The sequence below is a fragment of the Ursus maritimus genome, unplaced genomic scaffold (assembly GCF_017311325.1).
Source record: "Ursus maritimus isolate PB19 unplaced genomic scaffold, ASM1731132v1 scaffold_8, whole genome shotgun sequence".
In the NCBI taxonomy this organism is placed as follows: Eukaryota; Metazoa; Chordata; class Mammalia; order Carnivora; family Ursidae; genus Ursus; species Ursus maritimus.
Window position 1 is genome coordinate 27717450 of NW_024426996.1, and position 16014 is coordinate 27733463.

Here is a 16014-nt window from a genome sequence, read left to right on the forward strand (position 1 = left end):
TACAGCACCACCTCAAATGCTCACATGAACCAAACAGTTCACTTTTGCTCACTCATAGGAATCTTGTTCAAGAAACAAATACATAGTCAAAGTACTAAAATTGTTAAAAATTATTTTTGAGACACTGATAAAAATTACTTTTGAGACACTGATATACTGGGTTTTATAATTAAGGGAATATTTCATATTGCATTACTTTCAACATGGATGAGAATATTTTTGAAAACAAAATATGCAAATTGAGGCATTCGCTGAAAGACTTCTTGGTAGCCTTCTAAAAATGTGTTTTTCTTCCCTAAAGATTCTTAAAACTTTGGAGGCTGTTTTGAACAATACTGGCATTCTATGGAATTCCAGCTGATGTCTTGTGCATGTTCTGATTCTGAGACTTAGAGCCAAAGGAAGCTGCCCATCTGACAAACCAATTGTTAAAAGATGCAAAGGGTCTTTAAAAACTACTTAAATACTGCCCTTACAGACACAACAAAATGACTTTGTGTTCTGTGATATTAATCCTCTCTAAAACTTTCTCAAGGCTAAGCCCAACTGGGAAAATAAAATTCTTTTCAGGATAAAGGGTGAGATCTGAGTCACGATAAGATTGCAATACAAGGTCAAGGGCAAGGAATCACTTTTCCCTAACCCAATCTGCTATGTAATTCACCTTATGCCCCCTCTTCTGCAGATATGCCTAAATACCAGGCAGATGTTGATAAAGAATTTCTCTTTATTTGTATTTCTGTCTTCATTATTTTAAAGCTAGAGAATAAACACTAGCTAAGAGGCCACTACATAAAAAACAAAAATATTTGCATCTATGACTCAAATTAATTCTCTTCCTTACGTCATTGAGTTAGGAGTATTATGGGGTACAAGCTGAAAACCTCTGATAATTTAGAAAAGGCTCCGGGAGAAAGTCACAAGTTAAGCGACCACGAAGGTCTCAAAGGTATTCACCATGGAAATTTCAAATGGGTCATCACAGTTACCACAAATAACTTTAAAAAGGAATGGCCAATAGATTCCATGGGTAGAGATTACCTTATTAATCATGCTTAACCTTTTCACGGCATTATCTTTTTTAAGCGTCCACATTCATTCAAATAAGTACTTAATGTAAAACTGCTTTCTCATCTATAGTCCATATTATTAAAAAAAGATAATGTGTGACCAAATATTTTCTAGATATCATAGCTTGTTTAACATTACACCCTGATGCCCCTTGGTAAAACACCGAGCGTTTCAACTATGTCATGCACAATCCTACAGTCATGCTGTCTTAACTTACTTTAGTAAGAATTACTGCAATTTCCATAATATTTTAGTACATAATCAATATTAATAGCTTCTTCATTATCAATTAGGGCCAAATGTGATAAGTGAACTCAAATGTTCTCTTTAGAGGCGTAAAGACAAAGAGCTCTAAATAGGCACCAGCATCTTTTGAAAGGATACCTCAGGGGGCAGGGAAAAAATATTTTTTCCTCCCGTAAAGTAGAGAAGGGGAACTGGGTGGTAGGTTAAGGATGAAAGGTTTTCATGGTTGTTAACAGGTTAGCGTATGGGTTCTTTCTACCTTTCCCTGACCCTCCCAGCCTACTGTAACAATGAGGATGCTGGTGAGATACTAGTGGACAGGGTCTGACCATACCTTCATGGGTAGGCTCTGGGTCAGGTGTAAGTGAGATGTCATCCAGCTCTCGCAGGCAGAGCCATTCTCCGTCCATAGACACTCGGAATTTGCAAAGGTAGATGGTCTCCATGGCAGCCTGTGTGATCTTGTCAGTGGTGGGGGTTGGCATATCGGTTGGAGGCGTCAGAGCAGACATGATGACTCAGCTGGGACCACAACACACACACTCTCACACACACACACACTCACACACACACACACCCCAACAAAAATAAATAAAACCTCCTCACCAAAAACCCCCAAATCCAAAGCTCTGGAACAAAGCTCTCAAGAAAAGGGGTGGGGGAGATCAAAACAAAACACAAGGAAAAATGCCTTATGGTTTAAGAACCAATTGCTCAAGATAAACAATTCTATACTATCTTTTCTCATAGACAGTTCCTACCACATAGCAAAATAAGATGATGTCTGGTCTTCTCCTAGCTTCTCTCCTTTTATCTTCCCTTCCCTACCCCCTCCTTTTTCAGCTCAGCTATACGCTTTAAGTCTTCCACAGCCGATGCCACCTTAGCTGGCTTTAAAAAACTGGCCTCTGCATGAATAAGTGAAAAATCCTCCTTTGTGCAGAAAAAAAATACAAAAAAAAAAAAAAAACCCGAAAAATAAACCAATATTTTCAATTTAGCTTAAAAAAATCCTGAACTGCAGAAATCACTTCCAGGATCTGCTCAGATGAGCCGGGATGCTGAGTTCTAATAGGATTGGTTGTGCGCAGTAAGCAGGGTGTTGACCAAAATGGCTGACTAATGAACTGAACTGAAAATCCAGGCTCATGTGACCAGCTGCTCTGAACGTAGGGCGAGCAATTCCCAGGATGCTTTATAGATGCTGCTGATGCAGGGAGAGCAATTAGGCTGCTGCTCTCATCCTGCACAACCCACTTCCAGACTGTGCTAGTCAAACTGTGATCAGACATAACACAATGCACATATCCTCATCAATTCCCTCACTTGGGGATAAATAGGCTGGATAATAGGAAGACAATTAACACTGGGTAATGCTCCATAGCAAAGATGATAAAAGAGGCAGATTAATTTAATAAGTACATAATTCACCTCTAATCTTTTATTCTCATATACCTAGCTATTAAAATTCTTTACTCTGCTAAAGGTGGTGTTTTAAGAAAAGCTAAAGCAGATTTTCAAGTTAAAATCATACTCTTAGGCATTTATAATTTCCTTCCCCAAGGTACAATAACCTGACTTTCTAGACTGGACAGAAGTGCAAGAAAAAAACTTGATGTTAAAAAAGCAAAATCCCGGGGCGCCTCGGTGGCACAGCGGTTAAGCGTCTGCTTTCGGCTCAGGGCGTGATCCAGGCGTGATGGGATCGAGCCCCACATCAGGCTCTTCTGCTATGAGCCTGCTTCTTCCTCTCCCACTCCCCCTGCTTGTGTTCCCTCTCTCGCTGGCTGTCTCTATCTCTGTCGAATAAATAAATAAAATCTTTAAAAAAAAAAAAAAAGCAAAATCCCTTCTAATTAATGGCAAACCCCCCCCCGCTTTTGATGTTGCTGTATTTACCAACTTTCTGCATAAAGTATGTATTATGTTTCTAAACAGAAACATATGTTATATTTTTAAAAGTCTCTCATCCTGGACTATCCTAAGGGCATAATATCGTATTTTCTTAAACCAACCAGCCAACTCACCCACCCACACACCTATCTACTTAGTATATTATCCAATGAGGCATTTATCCCTTGGTAGCTAAAAGCTAGGTGTTTGCTTTCTGAGCCACATAAATAACAAGGAGATAAGGCATGATAAAGATTTTCTTTGATAATGTTTTGGACAATTGAAAACAAGTGTTCTATTTAAGGATCTGGTTTTAAGGAGAAACTTATATCTTCAAGAAATATATCCTAAGGTGGTTTATTATATTCTAGGGATTTCTTATCAGAAGGATAACTTGATTTCTGAGAACTAAAAAAAAAAATTATCCTTGAACAGTATTATAACTGTATTTTATACACAATATATATGCATGATATATTACATTTAAATATAATATTGAAATTTCATAAATGATTCATTCTAGTTTGAGATTCAGCACAAAGAAAAAATGCTAAGAACCAGACTCTGTAGATAAACAGGCATTTCCCATACTGGTAGAGGGAAAGCAAACTGGTACAATGTCAAAATGCATATATGCATATGATTATTTACAATTAAGAAGAAAATTAGCAGGTTACTAAGGAAAACAAAATATCCCAGGTTTATTTATTTCTATTTAAATCTCTTCCGCCATTATCCTACATCTGAACCCAGAGTTACTCACTCATTTACTCATTCAGTAAATATTCACTGAGAGTATTCCACATGCCAGGCAGCAATCCAGGCACTGGGCATGCAGCAGGAAGACAAGATCACCTCTTCAAAGAGGCAGAGTTTATGTATCCAAATACTGAACACAAGCCTTCATTTAACACATCACATTTAATCACAGGTTGATTCCATTCTAGCCAAACACATTTCCATCTTACACATTAAAACTTAAAGGGGAATAGTTTATAGTTTTACTTTAAGCTATACAATACTTCAAAACCTCGTAAGGAGTCATTAAAACCTTTAAATTAAATTTACATTGAATAGTTTCTGGCATCACAATGCCAAAGAGCCCCACCTATCTGTACATATGACACCAAGACTGTAGGTCACTGATACATTCTTAAAATATAGAATGGTGAAAACAAAAAAGAAATCTGAATGTGTTGAGATTTCCTGGGTCCACCAATACCTGAACTGAGCCTGTCACAACCATGACAATCTTTTTACCAATCAACCAAGAAGCATTTACTAACCCTGAACTAATAGGGATTGATTACAACACACCAGCATAACAAGAACCTAGGTCAATAAGCAGAGAAACTTGGTTAATATTCCTTCCAAAGGTCCTTCTCTCCAGGTAGAAGACACTAGGAGGGAAGCCTAAAGGGAGAGAAAAACCTTCTTGCATGAGCTAGCTTTTAGTTTCCCTAATCTGCCAGTTTGAGGAGGTATTAGCAGTCATTTCAGAAAGAAGAACCTGGGTGAGTAGGAAAACCTGTATTTCCACTCTTAAGGCATACCCACTCCGCATGAACAGTTACTCATTGTTCACAAGCAATGAATTTACTATGAAATCAGACACTATTTGTAAACTAAAGACAATAATTCCAAACATTGTTTAGTACTGTTTTTACGTTTGGGTCTTTACTAGGTAAAAATAATTAGCTTAGAATTGTAAAGGTAACATTAAGTCATCAGTGAGACAAACCTTGGAAATTTTTCTCATTTGATTCTACTTGTAAATAAAGGTACAAATTTGTAAGGTAGCTGTGAGGAGGACTGAGATATAGTCTGCGGCCCTAAAACAGAACTAACAGGCTTACGTGAAATCGAAATCCAAGGTGATGATCTGAATAATACTATGCTCTAGCGGCTTACACAGCTCAAATTTTCCACATTATAATTGATTCAAAGCAAAGGAGATTCACATGTCAAAGTCAGAAGTCACATTCCTTTTAAAGACTATTTACTCAGCTACTATTATAAGACAAAGATTGATTTGTCAAGCTCAGTGTCCCTGTCATACAATGTGGAAAATTATTACTTTAGGTAGCTCTCATTTATTGAATCACTATTTTCCTTTAGGTGCTTTATGAATACTATATCAAATCCTCACAAGAATCCTGCAAAGCAGATATTGGTAACTCCTCTTCACCTACAAAGAAACCAAAGTTGAGCCAAGTCACTGGCCCAAGATCACACAACTAGCAAGCAGCAAGCGGCCTATCTGGGATTTCAAGATCTGCCCTTTTTTGGGGGGGAGGGGGTGGCAGAGAGAGGGGGAAGGAGAGAATCCCAAGCAGGGTGTATGCTCTGGGCTGAGCCCGTCATGTCGGGCTCAGTCTCACAACCGCAAGATCATGACCTCTGCTGAAATCAAGAGTCAGATTCTTACCCAACTGTGCCCCCCAGGCGCTCCCCAAGATATGTCTTAATGTTCCCAAAACCAAAGTCCATGCTTTCTTTCATACCTTGAAATGTCAGCACACCAACCCAAGGATTAAATTTTAATTAGGGAAAATAAAACCAAAACCAAAACCAAAACCAACACAACACAGGCAACATCCCCATAAAATTTCCCAAATAAGAATTTCAACAAATTTAAGATTTGAGGAAGAGGAAATTTTTATTAGCTTTCACACTTTACAAACCATATATTCCACTTACTCTTATACATTCTGGTCAGGTTTATAATAAGTATTTTCTGAGAAACTGAGAACCCAACATGGATCTCTCCTGCTGGGTGCTAAAACCAAATTCTTCCGGATCATGGTGAAGATCATGGTAAGCTATTTACTGTACCTTCCCTCTGAGGAAAGAGCTGGAAATAACCATCTTATCAACTTCCCTCCTCATCCACTAACTTAGTTGGGCATATTAAGAACATTTGATACATTCAGTAGTGAGAAAAGATAAATGAAGGGGAGAATTATTTTCTAAAATGACTTATTCCTGAACTTCTTCAATTACCTAACTTCAAAGTATAATTTTAATTCTTAAAAAATATAACCAATATCCATGAAACCATCGCCCAACCGATGAAATGCACCAACAACTTAAATTTTGTGCTCCTTCTCTCTTCTGAATTCCTGCCTCTACTTTTGAGGCAATTACTTCTGAATTTTGTGCAAATCATTACCTTACTTTAAAAATATTATTATGAATATATTGATACCTAAGCAATATATTTAGGTTCATCTTCTTTTAACTTTATAGAAAGGGTTTCATGGTGTATGAAAGCCTTTTACTCAACACCGCATTTTTAAAGATTCATCCACATTGTCGTGGGCAGCTAGTTTATCCTTTTGGCTGCTGTATTATGAGGTAATATTCCATTGTATGTGTAAAGAATTTTCTGATCCATTTTCACGCTGGTGAGCATTTATGGCTTATTTCTAATTTTTTTATGTTTCAAATGATATTTTTTAGATACTTTTCAGAAATGGATTTCTTGTCTGTATGCCAATTCCTTTTTTTTTTTTTTTAGATTTTATTTATTATTTTAGAGAGAGAGAGAGACAGAACACCAATGGGGGGAGGGGCAGAGGGAGAAGCAGGCTCCCCCACTGAGCAGTGAACTGCCAAGGACCCTTGAGATCATGACCTGAGCGGAAGGCAGCCGCTTAAGCGATTGGGTCATCTAGGCGCCCCAGATATGCCAATTCTTAACAGGTTTGAAGGTTAGAGACCATTTTACTTATTTCTTTTATAGGTAGCTGTCTCCTGCTATTACCTAGTTTCTATACTGCACATAATGATGTTTTTAAAAATTTATCAACTTGTGCAGCTAAATCAGTTTGTAAAACTCCCAAGTTCTACTTCCCAAGGATTCCTGGATCACAGTTTTACAATTTTAGAAGAAAAATCTCACCCCCACACCCCCAACATTTTACTAGTTGCTATTAGCACAGAAGGGTTTCTTTGATAAATTATCATCATGATGACATTGGGGAAAGGGCCAGGTGTTTTTGCTAAATTATACGATTTTTTTTTCCTGAGACAGAGTGCGCACGGCGGGAGGGGGGGGGAGAGAGAGGGGAAGAGAGAGAGAGAGTCTTAATCAGACTCCTCGCCCAGAGTGAGCCTGAGGACATGGGGCTCCATCTAATGACCCTGAGGCTTAACCAACTGAGCCACACAGGCGCCCCTAAATTATAAGATTATTCAGTTGAACGATCATGATTTTTTCACATGCTCCAGGCCTCCCTTCCACTTCCCTTCCTCTTACTTCCTTCGCTCTCTCAGACAAAAATCTATATGTCCACCTCTTATGCTGAGATTTCTAGAATTTTAGGTTTATAGCATTTGAAAGACTCAGTACTACTTTGCAAATATTAACTGAGGATGATAATTAGTACTATAAAATGCTTCTACCTGGGAAGTTGAGTTATCATTATTTTGTTAGAAACAAACACCGCCAGTATTATAATGCATAATTTTCTCACTTGTGAAAATTAATAAGACTGGAACTAACTCCTGCCTTAATAACGAAAACTGATTTCATGGTCAAGTGCCACAGGCAATGATTTACAGAAGTAAAACTGCCAGCAACTTAGATGGTCTTGGGAAATTTATCCTCCTCTCATCCTAATTTACTCAGCTATAAAATAAAACTAAATAACTGGCTTCACAAAGGTCATGGGCTCCTTGAGAATGTTGCCTGTTTTGCACACTTTTATACACCTGCTTAAAATAGTATCTACCCAGTATCAGAGTCTCAATAGATACTTGGTATAGATACGTAACTCCAAAGCACTCTATATTCTTGCAATGGCGTATTTTCACCCTCCTATTTCACCTTAACCATGAAAACCCCCCAACTTCTACAAAATCAAGCCATATTTATGCTCCAACAAACAAGTTATTCTAACACACGCTTTATTCATTTGTACATAACAGATTCATTAATGTAATATGGACAGGGCACATACTATGTGTCACACAGATGGCTAATCAGTGTTGTTTACAGCCATAACTATTTTCTCTATCAAACTGGTGACTTGTGAATTTTACATTCATTTCTTCATTTATCAAGTAGGGTTTGCGGAGTAGAATGAGAAACTAGAGGGTTGCTGCTGTCTGAAAAGAAGCCTTCCATTTAGGATGGGATTCCAGTAGTACAGGTGATGAAGGAAGCTGAGAGCACGTGGACTCTAGAGCCAGAACGCCCACAGCGAATCCTAGATCCACCACTTAGAAGATGGGTCACCTTGGCAAATTACTTGTTTCTGTGCCTGCTTCTTCAATGACAAATAGGGATGTAATATTAACTACTTCAGAGTTAAAGGAAGTTATGTAAATAAAATGCTCAGCATGGCACTTTGTACAAGGTAAGCAGTCAGTAAATACCAGCCATTATCATCACTGTAAGTGCCTGAGAATTCTTGGAGGAAAAAAAAAAAACAACCCACGCTATCACCACATGAAATTTAAGTCAGGAAGGATGAAAGCTCACGGGACTGACGCAGAGGAAAGTAAAAAGGAAATGTGAGCAAAGGGTACTCTAGGGCATCTCTCAGGCCTTGAGGAGGGAAGAAGAGCTGGGTCAGAGTTTTACCAAGCATTCATATCAGATGACCAGATCTCTTAAGTTCATAGAAAAGGCAGAGGAAACAGATGTGTATGTCTCTGGAGAGTCCCTAAACAGATTTAAAGTTAGAGGAACCACATTCTAAAAGTTAACATGCTCAAACAACTTCTGCTTTCTACATGCCTCTTGCTGTCAAGTCTGACAGTCTCTCTTCTCCTCTGTTTTACAGGGTTTCGAACTTTCCCACCTCTGCCCCACCCTCCATGCCTCTCCCTCCGACACTTCAAGTCTATTTGGTATGGAGCAACTATAGACCCAACCAGTCAGTCGCGAAGAAGGCCCTGCAAACAGGGATAACACCTTGGCCAGCAGCCCTCAACTGATGTTTTAGGAAGACCATGGAGGGCGACGGACCATACTGATACTCTCTCAAGTATGACTGCTTTTAAAACTCTAAAAGCATTTCCTTTCTCATAGTTTTAAGCCATGTTTATGATACGCTCCTGACTTCCCAAAATAAAAGTTAAACCTCATAGTTGAGCCACCTTACACTATAGGAAGAACTTTCCATGTTAATAAGGTTTAGGTGGAAATAGAACAGTTGTGATATCCTGCAAAATTCATTAAAATGGGATTCCTTGGGGCACCTAGCTGGCTCAGTCGGTAACACATGTGATTCTTGACCTTGGGGTTGTGAGTTCAAGCCCCATGTTGGGCGTAGGGCTTACTTAAAATAAATAAATAAATAAATAATAAATAAATAAAATGGGATTCTTTTATTTTTGATGGCTACATGTTACCTTTTCTACAATGATAAAGAGGCAGTATATCTTTTAGGCAACTTTCTTAATCATTTAAGAAATTTCCAAAAATATCAGACAACAAGGAAATATCATTATTTCATCCAGTTAATTCTGCTACACCCTCATCATCACCCTCCCAGACTTTTTACTATCTATAACCTACACTAGAAAAACATGTTCTCTTAGCTTCTTTGTAAGCTTCTACCTCTTTAACACAGATTTCTGTTAAAAACCAAACAAAAAGGAAAAAGATACAAGACAATAAATCAGGTGAGTGTATTTTGAGGACAATACTAGTCTTTTAGCCCAAAAAGTTGCTTTCTTTGCCAACTTTCCTCTGCTCTCTCAGCAAATTTTACTGCCTTCTACCTAAACTGATTTGAGGGAGCATACAGGGATTAAGAACATGAACTGTAGTTTCACACTACGCAGGAATATGAATCCATTCTCTGTATTTCACTTAAAAAACTGCATTATATACAAATATTGAATCATTATGTGGTACATACAGAACTAATATAATGTTTTATGTCAATTACGCCTCACAAAAAATAAACAAAACACCTCCGGAGAGAAGGCCAGAAATCTGTGCTAATAAGACACCCAGGTGATTCTGATAGGTGCTAAAATTTGAGATAAGAACTATCCTAAAACCACAGGATCTGTGTTTCCGGAATGTAAACTTCTAAATCCAAGGTTACCCTATCATAATTTTTGTATTTTACAATAATTAGGTAAGTTACTTAAGAGATACTGAATCAAATATTCTGATGAAAAACACATTGTATCCACCTACTTATATGAATTCTATATGGACTACTCCACCTTCCCATTTTTTTCTTTTCAGTTTTCATTGTTAAGAGACTAGTTTTATGTATTGGCACTTCTAGCTATTGGAAATTTTAAGAAACAAAAAAATCGGTTATTATTGATACATGTGAACTTTTTAGCTCTCTGCATGGCACATAAAAATATTCCACAAATGGCAGCCACTAAGTACTACTATTATCTTACTACACATACTCTTTATTTAGAATTGTTTGGGTTATAGAACTTTAGTAAAACTTCTTTCATCTAATGGAGAGACTTTTAGGATCCTCTAGTATCCAGAATGAAGCTAAGGTCAGAAATAAGAAAAAAGAAAATTCTGTCTATAAAGAATCAACCTCTGATTATCAAGAGGGGAACAGTCAAAACAAAGTCTCAAAGATAACCTCTAATATTCTGATATCGTTGCTTTGTCAGAGTGTGCTCTGACTTTTTGATAATGCCAGGCCAGAAGAGCAAACAAAAGAAAGGAGACAGGAGAGAAGGGGAGAAACTGGCTGGGAAGACAAGCTGTGATAGTTCAGGCAGCAGTGGTGATAAAAGCCAGACTCGGAAGGGGAAGCAGCAGACAGGTTATTGTAGCCACAGGACAGCGGAAATGGGGGCATGACCCAGCTCTCCCCACCTCAGCTCAGGTCACTGTGTGGAAGGACCCACCTGCATTTAGGTATTTAGATACTCCTGAGTTCTAAACTCCAGTTGTCTGGTAGTCACTAACCTACAATAAATACTGTCCAAAGATGCTACATTTCTGAAGGTATTTTTTTTTAATGGGTGTTTATATGAGTATTTAACAAAATAGCATTAAGTGGATCAGACAGTAATTCTTAACGCAGGTTAAAGCTTTCTTAACACAGCTGGAAAAGAGCTGAAGGTTTGTGAATCACAGCATTGTAAACTGAGACACTGCTCTATGTTAATTATACCAAAAAGTTGTCTTTAAAAAAGTCACAACTCAATCTATCATTCTAAAATCTAGCATAAAGACGAATGCTCAAAATGTTGGGGTTCTGATGATTCGGTCCTACCCCTCAGTTTGAGCAGATGCCTCTACATTTACAAAATAGAATCAAGTATTTTTGTCTTTTCTAAATTAAAAAAAAAACTTGCAGCAGATGAACTGATTAATGTGTACTCAACAGCTGATCAGGCATAATGCTTTCTGGAATACTACTAATTGATGAAAAAAAAAGAAAGATACAAAAAACAGAAATGTCCATGGAGGATAAATTAAGATCAATGAATACATATATATATACACACACACAATATTATATATACATGCACACGTACATCTGTATTTTTATATTGTGTGTATGTGTATAAACCAGACATAAAACTATTTTTCTTCCCTTACTCATTCCTGCATTTACACATAAATGAGAAAGTTCCTTCCCCAAATCATGGATTCTTAAAGTACATGTGTGAGAAAGTGCATCTGTGAATGTTTCCAGAAGCTGCATTCTCTGCACTTTCCTGGGCCCAACCAAGGTATTCACTGATAGGTATACTCAACTTCAAAGTGAGTGGTCAGAGTAATGCTGTCAGGCCTTCCCACTTTTTTTTTCTTCTTTCTATTCTTCTCCTAGCCCCTTCCACCACCGCAAAACAGCACATACAAATATTGAAAGAAAGCTGCTTCTTTGTTGAGTGGGACCTTTTTTTTGGGTACACTGCTGTAATTAAAAAAGACAAGGGCAGAGATGTAAGTTATTTGTATGTCACTGTCACTGTCACGTGTCACATCAATGTTTCCTATAGCTCTGGGAGTTGGAAGAAGAAATGGGTAGCTGTCAATAGAAACTGCTTATAACTATGTACACAGCAGGAGTGCCTCTTCCCTCCAACACCAAGGAGCCATCTCTGACTCATCCTGTCCATCCACAAGAAGACTTCAAAACTTAGGATGGAAAAGGAAGGCATTAAAAGTACTGCACCATGGCAATGAAAGAAGCTCCTTCATATACGGTTTATGAAAAATTGGTGTGGAAGGTCCCACACAAGGGAGAAATGGCCTCATAAAATATGAATACATACATGTTGCCCCCCCCCAAGAGGAACGTGCACTTTGTATTCAATGTATTCTTGTATGGCAAACATTTAAGCAATGAGAAAATCTATGTGTTACTTGTAATTTTTATAAATCAAGTACTTTTTAAAAAGCATGGAGATTTAAAAGCTAGAAGCATAAAAATTTAGCAGATTAGCATTCCAAGACTCAGAAAGGGACATGATCCAACAAGCCACATCAGAAGCCTTCTTTCATATTGGTTTAAGCATGCTGAATATTTTATGGCCATTATATCCAGCAGGATTTTACACCGCAACAGTACACATCATGCACCCTGAAAAGTTTAGGCTACTTCTCCTGTACACATCTTTGCTATTCTTTGCTACTCTTATTAGTGCCATTCAAAACAAAGCTTCTGAATTCAAATGTAAAGGTTAATTTTTAAAATCTCTGAATAAAGATTTCTAAAATAAAAAGATGACACTGACTTAATATACAATACCTCAAAGTTATTATGTATTATGTACTTTTGGCAAATACATTAGCAAGAGTTAAAAACTGGGTGTTGAGGAGGCAAAAAATATTCACTGGCTGTTGACACTGAATGCAAGTCCTGTCCTGGTAACTGAAATGAGAAATCTTTTTAAAACTGTTTTGTCTAAGCTTGCTCAAGTCAACAGCCAGGAGACCCAGAGTTCTGACACCCAAGTGCATCACAGAGAGTAATACTGCACTGACCACAAAGAAATGTTGTAATTAATATACAGAGTATTCCCTTTTCCAAGTATGCATGTATTCGGAAGTACATATAAAATAACAAGGTAAAAATAAAAACTCAGAACAAGAACTACTTTAATACATCTACTATTATTGTAAGGTAGAGACTAAGAGATCACAGGTATGAAACCTCAGCTTTAAGTCTTCCATTCCTTTTTTTTTTTTTTTAAAGATTTCATTTATTTATTTGACACAGAGACAGCCAGTGACAGAGAGACAAGCAGGCGGAGTGGGAGAGGAAGAAGCAGGTTCCCAGCAGAGGAGCCTGATGTGGGGCTTGATCCCAGAACGCTGGGACCACACCCTGAGCCGAAGGCAGACGCTTAATGACTGAGCCACCCAGGCGCCCCTAAGTCTTCCATTCCTGATCTTGATTATGCTGAGGCCATATTTTCTAACAATACTTTAAAAACATAAAGCCAACCCTTAATAGGAGGAAGAATCAAATAAATTAATCTAAATTCAGATAATCGCCCCAAATGACACTGGCCAACAGTTGAAATTTTCTTCTGTCAAACTTCGTACCACAACAGTTAAGAGTTACAAAGAATTGATAGGAGTGTCTTCACTCTATAATAATGTGGTTAATAGGTAGATTACACAGAAATAAAATTTTAATGAGAAAAAAGAGGCTATGTTTTAAGAACAAACTAGAAAGCAGGTTCCTTAGAAAATGGATAAAGTACTGTTGTGAATATTCTTATCTCTACCTCCTCTGCTTATTAAAGGATTAATTTCTACCTTGATTAGAAACTCCCATCTGGAAATTAGCACAGACCACTCCAACACACAAACTACGGATTCACTAAGACTGTTAGTGGTCAGTGTTGGCCCTCTTTCTAGATAATACAGAAAAGGAGACACTGGACTACTACCTTCCCCTGAATCCAACGGCCCCTAAGCTAGAACCATCCACCAGTTTCCAAAGTCTGGGGTTTACTTAAAGAGCACGGGCTTGGTAGGCAAGGAATCTGGGTCAACTTCATTCCTTCTCTAAGGCTCTTACTTGGGACAGATCATTTAATAATACTGATCCTTAGCTTTATCTGAAAACGTGGCATCATATGTCTCAGAGATGTGAGGATTAACTCTGATAATCACAGCACATGCACACAAAATATTCAACTAATGTTAATCTCACAGGGGATGGATCACGGGGCTAGAAAAGGCAAAGTCAGTATTTCTTGGTTGTGTAGAGCAGCTAAAAGGTTTGCTGCGGTGATAAAGAAATCTCTAGCTCTATATCTAGGAAAGAGAGATTCCCTCATCCCCTCAAGCAAGTTTCTCCCCCTTTTCAGAACTCATACAGCAAAGTATTTGCCATTTATAGCTCGCCTTGTATCTTCAGCCACATTTTCATACTGTAAGACCCTGTCTTGTTAAACCAGATTTAACACTTCTCCCAGTCTTTTTATACACACTGCCTACTCCAGGGCCCCGCTCATGGCAAGCAGCAATAAACATCTGTTGACTGATACCGCACAAAGTGCGGTCCGCTGCAATCACGCGGCTCCCGCATCACTGCTATTAAAAGGTGGAGGCCTCTTCCTGCCAAACGCTACCATCTCGGGAGGGGCCCTTCCAAAGCCACACATTCCCTTCTCGTCATCTCGGGCACTGTTCCTGATTTCTCCTCTCAATCCGGGGAACGCATCTATGATATCTACGGATGTGGCGTGAACGCTCGTAAAAATTTTAGTGGTACAACTGAGGCCGCGCGGGCGGCGGCGACGCAGCAGCCACACCTACTCCGCGGCCGCGGCGCCGGGAGCCCGCAGAAAGCGGGCCAACCGGGCTGCCGGGTCTCTGGGCGCCGCCCCCTCCTCGGCTCCTCCGGGGAAGGCTCCCAACCTGGGACCGGGGGCTGGGACCCGGCAAGCACGTGGGAGGCTGGCGAGGACGAGCGCCCGGCCCGGGAGGGGAGGCCGGGCGGGAGCCCGCGGCCTGGGGAGACTCGGAGGTAAACAGTCCGGCGCCCGGACCGCGGCAGTTCCCCCTCACCCCCCCGCACCCTTCTCGGCCGAGTCCCCTCTTCCCGCCGCCACTCACGGTGCTTGCCGCCGCCGCCGCCGCCGCTCGGGTAGCTCAGCAGCAGGAAGGGCAGCGGGGAGCCCGGCGACGGCGGGGTCCTCCAGGAGCGCTGTTGCTGCGGCGGCGGGCGCGCTGCGAAGCCGGCGCCTCCATCGCCCGGGTAGAGCAGGAAGAAGGGGGCGGCCACCGGCGAGCCGGGCTCCGATTGCCCGGCGGGGGAGGCCAGCGGCGGCCCCGCCTCGCCCTCTCGGTCCGCGCCCCCGGCTGGAGTGCGGCGCGGCTCCTCCGGCAGCTGCTCCCCGCCCCTCGCCGGCTCCTCGCTGCAACTTTCCGCGCCGGCGGTGGGCGGCGGCGAGGTCTCTGCCATGCTCGCTCCTTCCTTCGTCGCCACCTCCGACTCGCTCCCGGGCCCCGGCAGGGAAGCAGAGGATCAAGGCGGCGAGCCGCCGCCTCGTCGCGTCCGCGACGCCGCCGCCACCTTTCTCCTTGGCCGCGGGCCGGCGTCTGGGCTCCGCCGCGCCGTCTACAGCCCGCCCCGCCGGAGTCCGAGCCAGCTGGAGCGACGGCCCCGCCCGACGGCGCGGTCTCCCTACCGGCCGCCTCCACTCGTCGGCTCCTCCCGCCCCGGCCCCCAGCCGGCGGCGCGGCTCCCCTAGGGGGCGGCGTCCTCCTCTTCCCACTTCCCACCTTCCGCTTCCCCCCGCCGGCGTTGACCTCCCTCCCGACCCTAGGGGAGGAGACGGCGCCCGGGCCGCGTCCTTACCCGCCCCCGGCCCGGCCCTCTTAAGCCG

The 16014-nt window shown here is 40.9% G+C and overlaps 1 protein-coding gene across 14 annotated transcripts in view; it reads right to left on the reverse strand.

The window, feature by feature from the left end:
• The window catches only part of RUFY3 (RUN and FYVE domain containing 3), a 75343-nt gene extending 59650 nt beyond the window's left edge, over window positions 1-15693 (reverse strand). For 6 of the 14 annotated variants that reach the window (XR_005833554.1, XR_005833553.1, XM_040625460.1 and 3 more), the window contains exon 1: window positions 15242-15686. Coding sequence is in view for 9 of the 14 variants with exons in the window: in XM_040625460.1 (XP_040481394.1) it covers window positions 15242-15590 (349 nt within the window). In the remaining 5 variants the exon portion in view is untranslated. Of the gene's footprint in view, window positions 1-1651; window positions 2966-15241 lie in introns of those variants that run through there. The other 8 variants (XR_005833552.1, XR_005833551.1, XM_040625457.1 and 5 more) reach the window with 6 other exon arrangements.
• Window positions 15694-16014: the final 321 nt, after the last annotated feature.